Genomic DNA, 15,410 nt, shown 5'->3' with positions numbered 1-15,410 from the left:
TATGAGAAACTGACTTGAACTGTAAACTTTCACTTAAAGCAGTTAAAAAAAAAAGAGTCCCTGGTTCTTGAAGGGTACTGAAGCAGGCATCTTACTGGGCTTCCTTCGTGCCTGAAACTTACGGTGCTCTTTACTCTTACTGGATAATGCATTAGTTATCTAGTGCTGCTGTAACAGAAAACCGCAAGTGGATGACTTTAAAAAACAAATTTATATTCTCACAGTTTAGGAGGCTGGAAGTTTGAATTCAGGGTGCTGGCTGTAGGGGAAGCCTCTGTCTCTCTGTCGGCTCTGGAGGAAGGTCCTTCTCTCTTTAGCTTCTGCTTTGTGGTTTCTTGGAAATCTCTATATGCCTTGGTATCTATCTTACTTCATCTCTCTTCTGCTTGCTTGTTTAATCTCTTTTATATCTCAAAAGAGATTGACTCAAGATACACCCTACACCAGTCCCGCCTCGTTAATGTAACAAAGAGCTCATTCCCAAATGGGATTATGACCACCTGTGAAAACCTGTTGGCCTTTGAGTTCATTCCAACTCATAGCGAACCCTATAGGACAGAGTAGGACTGCCCCATAGGGTTTCCAAGGAGTGGCTGGTGGACTTGAACTGCTGAGCCGCATCAGGGCTCCGACCACAGGCACAAAGGCTAGGATTTAAAACACATTTTTTTTTTCGGAGGGGTGGGGATAGGTGGATATAATTCAATCCATAACAGATAATATACTCTAGGAAGGAATTAAGCGACCTATGAGTAAAAACCGAATTGGATGGGGACTTTGAGGCAGCACTAATCTTGATTCAAAGCCCTGGCCCTCCTCCAGACTTGCACTGTGGTGGCTCCTGCCCAGCCTCAGCGAGCAGGAGTTTTCCAACTAGCACCTGTGTCCTTGCCGCAGTGGAGGGCCCTTAGGCCTTTCTGTACTAGCACCGGGAGCCAGCAGAGGGAGTTGTGGGCCCAGGACTTTCCTCGGAGCTTTCCAATAAGTTCTGATTTTCCAAAAGATCTTCTCCAGTGCTATCTAAATCTCTCCTGCAATAAGAATTTAACCTGAGGTATGCTAGATTTGGAAACCCTGGTAGCGTAGTGGTTAAGTGCTAAGGCTGCTAATCAGAAGGTCAGCAGTTCGAATCCACCAGGCGCTCTTTGGAAACCCTGTGGGGCAGCTCTACTCTGTCCTGTAGGGTCTCTCTGAGTCAGAATTGACTCCATGGCAGTGGGTTTGGTTTTTTTATACTAGAGTTTAGTGCCAGACCCCCGCTTCTACATAGTGTCTTAAACTTGAAAGCCATAAGGAACTCATTATTTCAAAGGAACGCCTGTTTACTGTACTGACTCTAACCAAGCAACTCTTGAGAAATGGGAGTGCCTTCTTGACCTCAGTCTTTATTGATCTTGGTATCAGCACCTCCAGTGACGTGTCCTGAGGGGCGGGGGGAAATTTAACAAGTGCCTTACACAAAGAGAAAGAAAGGAAGCCTGAGGGTTTTCACTGTACTGCTGCAGAAAATCCTCTCTGGTAAGGTGAGGTAGTGTTTTGGGTAACTTTAAACAGGTCGGCAGTTCAAATCCATCACCTGCTCCTTGGAAACCCTATGGGGGCAGTTCTGCTTTGTCCTGTAGGGTCGCTATGAGTCGGCAGTGGGTTTTTTTTTTTTTTGGGGGGGGGGTGGTGCAGTTTAAACAGTCAGTGCCTGCTTGGGCACGGAAACTCACATCAGCTCTGATTCTGAATCAGAAGCAGAAGGCTTTGAAGCTGGCCAGTAAAGGGGCTTGTCAGGCAGTTGACTAATGATCTTGATTTGAGTTGGAGCCCTCTGTGAAGGGGGAAGCTGTTTATCCTGGCCATTGTGAAATTTTGGTATCAGTAAGTTTGGGTCTGCTCTGGGGCAGTCAGCTAACCCTGGCATTTCCAAACCAGCTTTCCGTTTTGCTTCAGGACCTAGATTCCCCCAGCCTGCACTATGGAGAAGTGGGACGGGAATGAGGGAACCTCAGCCTTTCACATGCCTGAGTGGATGGTGAGTTCTTTGGTCACTTTGCATTTCCGGATAACAAGAGGCAACCATTTCTGACAGGTGACAGTGATCACCTGTGAGAAGTCCCTATGAAGATCTATGGTTGGGAAACAGTTGTTACTGGGATTTCTGATTAGTTCCTATGTACTGGGTCACCCTGCTTCGTAATTAGGAGTAAAGCTAGGGAAAGTATGAGAGCAGCCTCGCCAGAGGCTGCTTGCTGCCTGGTTGTCTCTGGTGGGCCGACCTGGGGTACTGCATGGATTGTATTGTCCTATCATTGCTTAGCATTTCTCTTTTCAAGCTGATAATTTCTCCTGGGGTAAAGAAAAAAAAGGCATGAGCAAAAAAAACAGAACTTGTAGAAATGGTACTCTCTCAAGTATCTAAAAAGATTGAAAACCTTTCTCTCCTACCTGCATGCATTTTCCCCCCTCCGGTCAAACCATTTCCTCAACTGTTCTGTATTTGTGTATTTCTAAAAGGCAGGAACTGTAGCTGTCTTGGTACACGTCTTCAAAATACCATATTTACCTGATAAAACCAAAAAACCTACTACCACTGAGTCAATTCCAAATCATAGCAACCCTGTAGGACAGAGTAGAACTGCCCCATAGGATTTCCAAGGCTATAAATCTTTATAGAAGCAGGCTGCCACATCTTTCTCCCTTGGGGTGGCTAGTGGATTCTAACCACTTACCTTTTGGTTAGTAGCCAAGCGCTTTAACCACTGTGCCACCAGGACTCCCAAGTACCTGATTATATTTTTAATATAATGATAATATGGATTTTTTAAATCAAAAGTTGAAATTGGATCCAAAATACTAGGTTTTATGTGCTAGTTCTTATTAACAAATTAACTTCTTAACAAATAAGTCCGTGTTATTATATTAAAAAAAAAAACTTTTACCTGATAAATATTTTTAATATAATGATAATATGGACTTATTTGTTAATAAGAACTAGCACTAGGTTTTATAATCTAGTATTTTAGATCCAATTTCAACTTTTGGTTTAAAAACAACACCATCCTTATGTTCCTGTCTGGTTTCTTCTAGGTTTAGCCTGATTTCTTGATATATATAGAGAGAGAGGGGCGACTATATTTCCCTATGGAAAACTGGTTAGACTATATACAATACATTCCAAGTTCTTTTCAGTGTTTGTGGAATTATGTACTTAAAGAAATAACCGTTGGGGCAGGAAAACCTGACGAATGGAAACAGGGAACTCAGGGTGATAATGGGGAGAGTGGGACACGTTGCAGGGAGTGTATCTGTGTCACAGAACAATTTGAATATAAATTATTGATTAGGAAACGAATTTGCTCAGTAAAGTGTTAAACAAACAATGAACTATTGATACACACACACAAAAATGAATACTGTTAAAAAGAAAAAACAAACCTGTGATTTGTGCACCAAAATACAGAACCTACTGCCCTCCCCGAAGGCCTGATATAAGGCGGTAGAACGTCTTTACTTGGAACAATTCATTCTTTTCTTTACTTGTGGTAAAATCCACCTAACATAAATTCACCGTTTTAACCATCTTGCATTTAGTACACTCACAGTGTTGTGTAGCCATCACCACCATCTAGTCCCAGAACATTGTCATCGCCCCAAAAGGAAACCCTGTATCTTTTAAGCACTCAATCTCTATTCCTTCCTTCCCCAGACCCTGGCAGCCACTAATCTGCTTCCTGTTTGTATGGATTTGCCTGTTCTGGCATTTCATATAAATGGAGTCATACAATAAAAAAAGAAATAACCGCTGATAATTCAAGATTAAGTATTAGTAGGCCTGAAGAGATTGAGAACAAAGGCCCAATTTAGGAGCTTACAGTTAAACTCTTTTGTTACAACTGTTGTTTATTATTGTTGTTTGGGTTAGTGCTGTTCCCGTTTTTAATGTTTAGAACCTGATGCTCAGTTTTAAAACATTTGATGGAAAGAAATCCCACCCATTCATAGACTTTTTTCAAACAACAGTGTTTTAGAATTAATGGAAATTATTCATTTAATAATTCTGGTTGAGTTTTCTAGTTTGATTTTTGATTCTCTAGCCAATTGTAACAAGAAGGGGGAGCAAGAATTCTGGTTTCCTTAGGGGAGAGGCCACATTAAGGTATTAAACTGTAGTATTTCTGTGAAGGCATAGTACAGAAGAATTCTACCGAACATTAGTGTGCCAACTGAGAATCAGCTTTATAGTAGCTGTTGTTGCTGTAAGTGATAGGCCTCACTGACTTACCTGCTAAGCACATCTCCTTGTAAGCGGAGCTCCTAGGAAAACTGCCCTAAGGGAGTTAGTGTGACTCTTGCTTAAGGGTTAAGACCTAGGGTTTTACAGCTTTTAGGGAGCATTCTTTACAAAGCAAAGCCTTGCTTTGTATTTAATTCAGCATCTCGTTTAACTACTTCTTGGCCCTTCTCTCCCAAAAAACCAGCAAAATACCTTTGACCAGCAGATTCTTTTTACAACAATGAGAAAGAGTAGGGAGGAGTTGGTCTTCAATAATGCATTTGTCTCATCTGCTATCTTTTCCTTGCCCAAAGATAAACCTCCTGAGGCTTTCTTTCAGATAGCGCATAATTCATTAACTTCTGACTTGGTCGGGAAGTGCTTCATTAGCCTGCCACTGATAATCCACTTAGCCAGCAAAGTTAGCCACTGAGCAACTCTCAGTGTATTGCCTGTAAATTTCCAGACCTTACCTGTGAAATGTTAAAGTGCCTTTTAATAGCCAGGAGAAAACCCTGGGGCCAGTTCCCGTGTTGTGCAAGATTTCAACTAGAAAGCTTTATAAATGTCTGACTCATGTGTTAGTGCCATGGACTCCCACTGAGACTACTCCCTATCTCCAAAGGAACTGAGAAGCATCTCAAACCTTTCAGGAGGAAAATTTAGCAGAAAAGGTGAATTACAACACCTCCCTTTTTGTTAATAATCAGCAGCAAAAAGGGACTTGCATACCCCTCTGAGAACACGACGAGGCAGACCACAGACAGCAGCTGACAGTACTCAGATCTCTGATCCCCAGCAGGGAAATAAGCCAGGGTGACATTTGAAGAACCTCAATCTTAAAGGCTTGACAAGGCAGACCTTCAAGTTAATATGCCATCAACTCACTGGAAAACTGCTGGAGCCTCTGCTCCTCAGCTGTTTTGATGTGAAGGATTTTCTTAGCTTTGTTTAGGCAGTTTTACTGCTGAAAGTTTGGGGAACAGGTCCTTTTAAAGATTGTCCTTATTAATGTGTTTTTACTTCCCCTGAGAAATCTTTACTCCCTTCTGGTAAGTGAGACGCCTCTTAGGTGCATGGAGGTCAGCAGTAACCCTTTTTAAAGTTTCAAGATTTAAATATTCCCTCCTCCACCCAAGCTCTCAAGTGCTTGGTACTTTTCATAAAAAAAAAAATCGGGCTGATTGACTTTCTTGAGTATCCAGCCAGCTGACTACCTGATTTTCTTTGGGATAGAAGTAGTATCATTTGTAGGTGAAGAAATTTTGACTTAAAAGAATAGAAATATTAAAATCTTATGATTGCGTATCACTGTGTAGTCTTCAGGAGCCCTGGTGGCACAGTGGTTGAGTACTCAGCTGCTAACCGAAAGATCAGTGGTTCAAACCCACCAGCCACTCTGCGGGGGAAGGATGTGGCAGTCTGCTCCTGTAAAAGATTTATAGCCTCGGAAACTCTATATAGTACTACTCTGTCCTGTAGGGTCACTGCAAGTTGAAATTGGCTCAGTGGCAGTGGGTTTGGTTTGGGGTTTGGTGTAGTCTTCAGAGCCCTCTCACATAAATTATTTTATTGTTTCAGAACACATTTGAGATAAGCAAAGTAGATATTATTGTTCCCATGTTACAAATGAGGATTACAGGTGTTAAGTGATAGAGATGTTAAGAAATGGAGATACAGGGAGAAAGAACCTCTGATCATTTTTTGTTCATAATTCTTCATGTATTTGAAAAGGAATTGGTTTCTTTTGGCCTGATCCTTTTTAGGGTAAACCCATCTTCTGTTCTCCCATGAGTCCTGTTTCTCCTAATGTGTTAGTCACCTAGTCTTAGCTGTAAGTTGTGGGAAACAGAATTAGACCCAGTCCTTGGTATACCTCATGATGGGTGTAAAGAAAGGGTCTCTACATTCTGTTCTCTAATCTCTTCTTTTCTGCCTATGAATATGCCTCCATGGTTGTAACCACAGATAGGATAAAACAGTGGCTAAGGCGCGAGTAAGAGTTAAGAGAATTAGGGCTACTTTATTCATACGTGGAAAAGTGTTACAATAGTGGTTCTCCAAGTGGTCCCCAGACCAATAGCATCAGCATCCCCTGGGAACTTGTTAGAAATTCAAAGTCTTGGTCTCCACCCCAGACCTAAAAAATGAAACAAAAAAAGGTTCTGTGGAGTAGATTCTTACTCATGGCGACCCCATGTGTATCAGTGTAGAACTGTGTTCCATGTGTCTTCAGTGGCTGGTTTTTCTAAAGTGGATCGCCAGGCCTTTCTTCCAAGGTGCCTCTGGGTGGACTCAAACTTCCAACCTTTTGGTTAGTAGCTGAGTGTGCTAACCATTTGTACCACCCAGGGACTCACCCGAGACTTACAAAGTCAGAAACTCTGGGGTTCTGAGGGGGTTCAGCAATCTGGGTTTTAATAAGCCCTCCGGTTGATTTTGATGCATGCTAAAATCTGAGAACTACTCCGTTATATATTCCTGTCAGTAATAGTATCCTAAAATGTCTTCCTTTTGTATTTAGTATAGGTCTGCAGCTGCCTCTGGCTCAGGTCAAGTAACTTGAACCAGCTTAGGGTATACTAGAGTTAACATTCTTGGTTAGGAAGAGAAGTTTGGGTATTCATTAAGCAAGCATAAAAATATTAGTTCATCTCATTTCATGAAAGTATGAGTAAGAGATCACATTTGTCATACAAGTAAATGGCTGGGTAATGGTGAACATCAGTATTTGAGTTCAACTTCAGTTTCAATTTTTGGTAATGGCATTGGCAGAGTTGCGAATTTAAGGATGTTAGATTTTTTAAATTATATGATTAGCTGTTTTAGAACTTTGATTAGGGCCCCAAGATCGCTTGGGTGATGTCATTTTTGATACCCAGTCTGATAAGAAAAATAAATTAAGAGGAATGAGGTGAAGCTAGTATACCTAGGATCAGGGCCAAGGGAGTTCTTTGGTCTTCTGATTACCCATATGTAATATCATAAGGTGTGGCGTAGTTGGGGAGAGCTTCAGCCCTGGCATAAACAAGGGCTCGAATTCCAGCTCCATCACTTGCCTGCTGTGAGCTCTCAGGCAAACCATTTGTTCTCCCAGAGCTGCAGTTTCCTCATTTGTCAAGTGGGGAAAATAATGCCTACTTCTTAAGATTCCTGTACAGATTAAAAGAAGTAATTCCCCCCCTCCCCCCACTTCTAGGAGTCTCTGAGTGGCACAAACAGTTAATGTGCTTGGCTGCTAACCAGAAGGTTGGAGGTTCAAGTCAGTCCAGAGGTGCCTCAGAGGAAAGGCCTGGCAATCTACTTAAAAAAAAAAAAACAGCCATTGAAAACCCTATGGAGCACAGCTCTACACTGCCAGGGAGAGGTTACCCAATAAGCAAGGTATGCACAGGCTTAATTGTGCTCACTCACTAATCTGTAGTGCACAGATTCACAGGGGTTTTACCACATGTGAAATTGTGCACTATAGATTAGTAAATAAAAACAATTAAGCCTGTGTGTACCTTGCTTACTGTAAGCCAGTGCATACCATGCTTACTGATTAATCTGCCCCTGCTCTGACACACATGGGGTCACCATGAGTCAGAATCGACTCCATGGCAACTGGTTCCCCTAGTTCTGTTCTTCCAGAGAAGTCAGTAAGCCCTATACAGTAAACACTAGTTTGGCCTTTTTCCTCAAAATAAAGATTATCCTGGGGAAAAAAATCTATCATTTTATCTTCTTTCTTGTGTTCAACAAGCAGTCACTTTTAAAGGAAGAAGTCACATCACATTCCTACCCTTGTCTCCGTAACGTAGAGTTGAGTTTAGCTTTCCTAGTCACTTGTCCCTTTCAAAAATCAGTAAGTAACGTGATTTTTTGCTCTTTCATTTGAGTATTTGGCACGTAACAGGGTTGTTGTGATTCTGGGAACACTGAGGAGATAAGGAACTCCCTTTTTAGTCACACCTTCCTCAAGACACTTTCTGAAAAAAAGCAAACACGTTCACCCAACTATTTTGAGACAGGGCTAGAAACAGTTTTGAGACAGGTGAGGTCAAAGCACATATATAAAGGATGCACAATAATGTGCGTAAGCAACGGACTGAGGAAGTGTCCCCAGTCTGCCTAGCCCAAGGACACAGGGAGTGCTGGGCAGGGGCTGCCTGAGCACTTGGCACCATTAGGGTTTTTTCTTACCATCTTAATAAATTCCCTCATTGTTTTAGTGGCTCTGTAGTTAATTTTTTTCTAATGAGACTAGGTTAACTGAAATCATCTGACATGGAAAAGGAGGAGGTAAGGTTAAAAAGGAACCTAATTAGCAAGTTAATTATAGCAGGCAAAAAAGTGCACCAGTTATATAAATAAGCTATTGTTGCACACATGCAAGTTGGGCCTTGTCAAGAGACTTGTTAAGGTTTAGAGGTCAGAGGATCCATGTAATTAGGTGTTTAGGGACAAAAAAAAAAAAAAGCAAACCAGCCATCAGAATTCAGAATGGCTGATGAGCCACTAACAGAAATGCCTTATTAAATTGGGGCTCTACCGCTGGAGGGGTTATTAGAGCTGCTTCAGGGATTCCGGGGAAGGGTAGCCCCCCCACCAAAAAGGAAAACAAAAAGCGAGCTGGAACCAGAGCCAACAGAATTGCTGATGAGAAGGTTTAAAGGCCTGGCCACGAGGGTCCCTGGACCGGAGAGGTGGCAGTAAGGCTGGTAATGTCACTATGCTGAGCAGTAAGAAGAAATACATTGTCAATGGCAACTCTGGGATGAAAGCCCAGGTGAGGCTAAGCTCTTATTTCCCAGTCTTACTGCTGCTGTAGCCATTATTGTAAAAGGCCAGCTGCTTATACTTTCCCCCTCCTTTCCTGCTTCCCTCCCTCCCTCTGGCATAAGTGAGCCTTTTTCTTAACACTCTTTTTCCCTCCCTTGCTTTAATGCCTGTTGGAATTAGGTGGTTCTCTGTGAAGTAGAAAACAAGAGTTACCTTAAAGGACTCCTTGATTTCAGACAAGGTAGGAAAGTTAGAGGTAGAATCTACCAGGGCACCACAGCTGGGGTGGGCAGATTACTGTGTTATAAGGGAGACTGCTGAGGAAAGAATGTCACCTTACTTAATAATTATTGAGTGAAGGCAGACACCAAGGAATGACCTACTTACCCCATATATTCTGGATATCAATTAAAGATAAAAATTTATTTCTCAAAAAAATTGTATAACGTATATAAGTGGTTGAAGTGGTCTCTAATATCTTTCTGTCTTAAAAAATCTTGAGTTCAGTGTCTAATTAGTAAACAAGCTCTTACAACCCTCTGTCTCTGGATGGAGAAAGCCTACATAGCCTAGTCTTTAATGCCGAAGGACAGTCCTAAACTTGTGGTAGGTGGAAGGAGTTACTGTAAATGAATAAACTCTATAGAGAAGAGAACTTAGTTTAGGGAAACTGGTTTGAGATAATGATTCAGCTAGGTATCTACATGGTGTAGTTTTATTGGGGTAAATGGTTAGGTACCCACCCAGAACCTACAACTCTGGAGAACTAGAGTGACCAGCTCCCTCTAGTGGTGTGTCTCATGGTGGGGAATGGGCTATATATCTGAGGCAGGGTTTATCTGTTACTCTTAAAAGTGGGCACTGCTGAATCAAGTGGCTCAGTATGGCCCTTGGAAAGTCAATTACTAACCCTTTTCTCAGATGGACCTCTAAAAAAAGAATAAAGACAAGGACTGTCTTGAACAAGGGTGGTGAGGTAGATTCCGGCCAGGAAGCCTCACAGCTGTCCTGCTCCTCATCTTCTCATCCTCTCTTTTTCCCCTTTCCAACTGTATTTTTTTTTAACCCTTAAAAATTATTTTAACATCAGACTTGGCTTAATGTTGACTGTGTTTACTAAAAATGCAACCAGGTACAGATAGTGAAGACAGCTAGAATAGAATGATTGAGTGCCTGAGGATACAGTGGTGAATAAGATATACAGCCTCTAACTGTATGGAACCTCTGGTTTAGGAGGGCATATTGTGTAGGTAGACAGGCAGTTGTCGTCAGTGTGATAAGTGGTTCGTGTACTTTCTATGGGGGTACATAGAAAGAGCTCTTTGTCCTTTTGGAATAAATTGCTACTTTAGCAATAGGATCAATTTTGCCATTTGTCATTTTGCCAAGAGCTTTGAATACCAAGAGCTTCTAATCCAATGAATTTTCCTATTTCTGAAAACAATTTGCAAACTCTAAAGTACTGTATCTATTGTTACAGCCATGGAAATGCTATGAATTCCCCTAAACAGCAATACTAAACTAATTCAATTTGGCATTGGTCCCCTTGTCTTGATACTCAAATGACTTGGTGGTTATTTCTAACTGCAGGAAATGTAACCATCATTTCCTGCTTTCATTCTGGTATGCTGTATTCTGCCCATCATTAAAGGTAGCATCAGCTGTCAGATCTTTCGTCCTTTTCAGTAGACCCACCTCTGTGCCAGAAGAATAATCTAAGCAGTTATGCAAACATTCAGTTAGGGAAAAAGAAAAAAGTTAGTAGCTGAATAAATGATACGAACTTTTGGCTTAGTGGTTAAACGCTTGGCTGCTAACTGAAGAGTGCAGTTCAAACCCACCAGCCGCACCACAGGAGAAAGATGTGGCAGTCTGCTTCCATAAAGGTTTACAGCCTTGAAAACCCTATGGGGGCAGTTCTACTCTGTCCTACAGGGTCTCTATGAGTCAGAATCGACTCAACGGCAGTAGATTTGGGTTTTTGATTGATTTGTAAGGTATCAGCTGGAGCCTCCAATAGTAGAAGAGAAATTATAAGAAAGTTACTGTTAGGTATTGTCTAAAATACAGCCTCTGGAGTATGATCCAGTTGTCCACCCCTTCCGCATCTATCATAGGTAATACAAATGATCAATCACTTACAGGTGTTATATGATTCCAAACATTAAAAATCAATTAATTAATGCTTATTATACCTACTAATGGAGCCCTGGTGCCACAGCGGTTAAGAGATCAGCTGCTAACCAAAAGGTTGGCAGTTTGAATCCACCAGCTGCTCCTTGGAAACCCTATGGGGCAGTTCTATTCTGTTCTATAGGGTCTCTATGAGTTGGAATCTACTCAACGGGTTTTAAACGGGTTGTACTTACTAATGTTATTTACCATAAAGCTAATACATTTTTAGAAAACATTTTTTAAAAAATTAGAGTATCTACTTGCAAAAATTGAAAGAACACTGAACTCTAAGGGTGGGGAGTGGAATGAATTTATTGAAATCTCCTACTCTGTTTTATACATTGTTTCATTTAACCCTCTCTAAAATCTGTGAAGGAATTACTATTATCTCTGTTGCACATAATGGGAAAGTGAGGCTCACAGCTAATGAGTGGCATAGGCAGGATTTGAATGTAGTTCCAGAAAGTTCTGTCTGAATGCCAAGCCTATTTTTTCATTACTTATACCTAACATTTCCAGCATAAGAATTTTGAAACCTGAAGGCAAAAAAGTCATTTTACCTCTCCCTACCTCTGTAGTTTTCTCATTTAAATATATAAAGGTTGGAATAGTCTCAAAGACTTTCTAGCATCAATTTTCAGTGATACTTGAATATGACTCAACTTTCTAAAATTTACTTTAACCAGATCATCTCATTCTCCTTTTTTTTTTTTTTTTGAGGGGGGGGTCACAATTTTATCGTAAAAAGCATATCATCAGAGTGAATCAAAGATTTAAATTTGATAGAAACATAGTAGGTAAAGTATGAGATGTCATTCTCTCTAAAGAGTCTTAACTTTCCAAATATGGTTTGGTATAATCAAATCAACTGGGAGAAAAGGTAAAGAGCGTATAACACAAGCCTTGAATTGCTGTTTCAAAATGGAGCTTCTTTTCCTGTATATAACTGGGACTCTTCTCCTTAGCAGATCCAGTTTGCTGACCAGAAGCAAGAATTCAACAAACGTCCCACCAAAATTGGACGCCGCTCTCTATCTCGTTCCATTTCTCAGTCATCGACTGACAGCTACAGCTCAGGTGGGTACTGAGCTGCGGTGGGCCTGCTGTCTATCCAAGGCTAATTAAGCATGATCAAGCCCCTGCTTTGGTATAAACATTTTGACTAAGTCGAAATTTAGACCAAAATTCTGGATGGAGTCTTTGGGTTCCTTTTGGGAATTCAGAGTGGAGCTTAAGGGAAGGAGGCCTCTTCTTCCAGTAGAGGTAGAAAAGAGATTATAAAGGAAACTGAGTTCTTTGACTTACTCAGAGGAGTGGGAGCATGTAACTGATGATCTTCACTGAGCACCGTGTGACATGTTTTCATCTCTTGAAAATAAAAGAGAAATTTCAATTCCTCCAAGAAGCAATGAAGACATTTTAGTTAGTTCAAACAAGTGGGCCTTTTGCCTTGTCTCCTGGGCTGTGACATTGTATCACTTATTACTGCCTGCCTTCCTTTGCAGTGGCATTAATTTAATGCCATTTAATATAATACCAGAGGAAGTATTATGGTATAGGATCCCTTGCAGGCATTGACCATTTGTGCCGCAGTGCCCAGTATGTGTCTGATCCAGCATGGAGCTATTTTACTTTGCTCTGCTGTTGGAATGCAGGAGGAAGCTGAGTGTTCACCCTAGTTACTTCTTCACATTACAAATATAACTCATTAGAAAACTTTTATTGTCATCTGAAGTTTTATCTCTTCTTTACAAAAATAGGAAAACAGTATTTGTTACGTAAAGTTGAAAAATCTTGTTTGGGGAGCTGTAACATTTAGGTTGGGTAGATTGTTACTTAGTTTCTCTTTTTTTTTCCTCCTCCCCCTTCCTCCTGCAATAACTGTGAGTGATATAAAGCACATGACATAAATTCCTATGGATTTTTATCTGTGTTTGTCAAATTTTGTACCTAACTTATTCTGCTGAAATAACCAGTGTTGAAAATTCATGAACTGGCTGATATACCTTTGGAAACTATAATAGTTGTGAAAATGTAAATTGTAAAACCGTGTATAACATTTTAGACTGTTTGTGCATGTTATTTAAGGACTGGTACTAAATAATGAACGTTGTTTCTGCAGAGGACACCAATGCTTGTCTTTCTGCCCAACCCCTATATGCAGGGAGGGTGCTTAAACAAAATACTTACATACTTAGAGAGAGTGGCTTGATAACATTGGTTTCTAAGGGAGCCTGTAGTTGCCTGGTATAGCACACTGGTGAGTACTGATTGATGTCACCTTGGCAACCATGGACTACATAGGTTCAACTACATGAAATTGACTTATTTTTATAAGTTCAAAAATTGTCAACCTAATATATCCATTTGTGGATATTAAGTTCAGGAGCATGGAATCAAAACATCCCAGAGATGGAAACAAAGATAAAAATAATTTTTCAGTTTCATACTACATGCCGGAATGCCTCTATGGCATTCCTGACAAACAGCCATCAGGCTTTTTTGGGGGCACTTTAGATGCTAGGGTGCTCTTTGCCTTTCTCTAGTTATTTAGCTCCTGATAAGCTCTTCTACAATTCTTGTAATTTAAGTTTTACTTAGGAATAAAAATCACCATTTTTGGTTGTCCAATTTTTGGGGCATCCCACTGTCCTGATTACCTCATCTGGATGTATTCTATTAAGTGTCCTTTTTTTAAAAAAAATATTGTTACAATTTTTTACACATTAAATAGCCTCACATATTTTTCAGCATTTATTATTCTTCGGTTGTTATTCTTCCCATGTATTTTCCCTTTCTGGACCTATTCAATTGACATATTTGGAGAAAGGCTCTTACTCATACAAACTTGAGTTTGTATGCTATTCTGTGCCTATACTGGTTAATATTTTATTTGAGGTTCAGTGTCCTTTTAAAGATATTATACCTATGAACATCATATTCCAGATATAGTCTGAACTAACCTGTAGGAAGTGTCGCTTTCCATAAACTAGGCTCAGTGCTTTTACAACGAAACTTAAGATCATGTTTGCTTCTTTAGCAGCTACATCACACAATGTTGCCTCATTTTTTTTTATGTGAAAAATTGTCAAGTCTTTTTAAACAAATTCTGAATGGATATGCCCACTGCCTTGAGTTTTGGACTGGGAGTTAAGAGAGACCTAATTTCTAGACTTTGTCCATGTTTGGCTTGTCTTCTGATCCTGGAAAGCATTTGCAGCTTACTATGTTCGTAGCAGAGAGAATGGAAAGTTACATGAGATGATACAGAAAGAGCTCCATGCCCATCAGACAAGACGCCAGGAATAATTGAGCTGACTCACAGCTTTATAAACACAATAAGACTACAAATGCATGTCAATAAGAATTTGGGGTCCATTTTCAGTGTTCATTGTAACTTAAATACTGTAGAAATTAACACTGGAGAGCACCAGAGACTAATCTTTGGGGCTCTTCTTTCTCTGTTTATACTGTCTTCCTAGTTAAATTCAGTCAAGCTCATGGTTTTAAATATTATGTACAGGTTTCCTACGTCCCCTCCTCCACCCCACCATTTACAGACTTTTGATTCTCAGACTTTATCTCCAGCTCAAGTCTATCCCCTACACACTAGATCCATATATTCAACTGCCCTTTCAGTCCGTTCCCTAGGATGTTTTATAGGCATCTCCAACCTTCCATGTCCTAAAAACGGAGCTCCTAATCTTATTCCCATATCTGTTCTTCCCATAGTCACCCCCAGCTCACTTAATGGTCACTTCATCCTTCCATTTGCTCCAGTCAAAGACCCTAGCATCATCTGAAACCTCTTTCTCCTGTACCTCCTATCTAGTCTATCAGCAGATCCTATTGTGTTTTTTTTTTCCTGAAAAATATATCCAGAATTCAGCCACCTCTTACTACTTCCACTGTTTCCACCTTTGTCCAAGACGCCATCATCTCTGATTATTTAAATAGCTTCCTTACTCATTTTCCTCCTTCCAGCCTTGCCCTCTTCAGTCTACTCTCAACACCACAGCTAGATTCATTCTTTTAAAATAAGTCATGTCATATCACTTCTCTGCTCAAAACCCTCCAATGACTTCCCAGTCTCCCTATGAGTAATGAAAGTTCTTACAATGACCTACAAGGCCGTATACTGTCTAGCCTCCCATTACATTTCTGATTATCTCTCTACTTCCCCAAATCTCCCTCTTCTCCCAGCAATTCA

The 15,410-nt window shown here is 40.6% G+C and overlaps 1 protein-coding gene across 4 annotated transcripts in view; it reads left to right on the top strand.

The window, feature by feature from the left end:
* The window catches only part of AHCYL2 (adenosylhomocysteinase like 2), a 158,626-nt gene that overhangs the window by 94,695 nt on the left and 48,521 nt on the right, over window positions 1–15,410 (top strand). Inside the window, exons 1-2 of one of the 4 annotated variants that reach the window (XM_023544610.2) lie at window positions 1,939–2,020; window positions 12,169–12,277. In XM_023544610.2, coding sequence (XP_023400378.1) covers window positions 1,964–2,020; window positions 12,169–12,277 — 166 coding nt within the window. In that variant the 5' untranslated portion in view covers window positions 1,939–1,963. Of the gene's footprint in view, window positions 1–1,938; window positions 2,021–12,165; window positions 12,278–15,410 lie in introns of those variants that run through there. The other 3 variants (XM_023544609.2, XM_003407272.4, XM_023544608.2) reach the window with 3 other exon arrangements.

The sequence above is a fragment of the Loxodonta africana genome, chromosome 8 (assembly GCF_030014295.1).
Source record: "Loxodonta africana isolate mLoxAfr1 chromosome 8, mLoxAfr1.hap2, whole genome shotgun sequence".
Lineage (NCBI taxonomy): Eukaryota > Metazoa > Chordata > Mammalia > Proboscidea > Elephantidae > Loxodonta > Loxodonta africana.
Note: the sequence above shows the minus strand (reverse complement) of the source record. Positions and strands in the feature narration are given on the sequence as shown.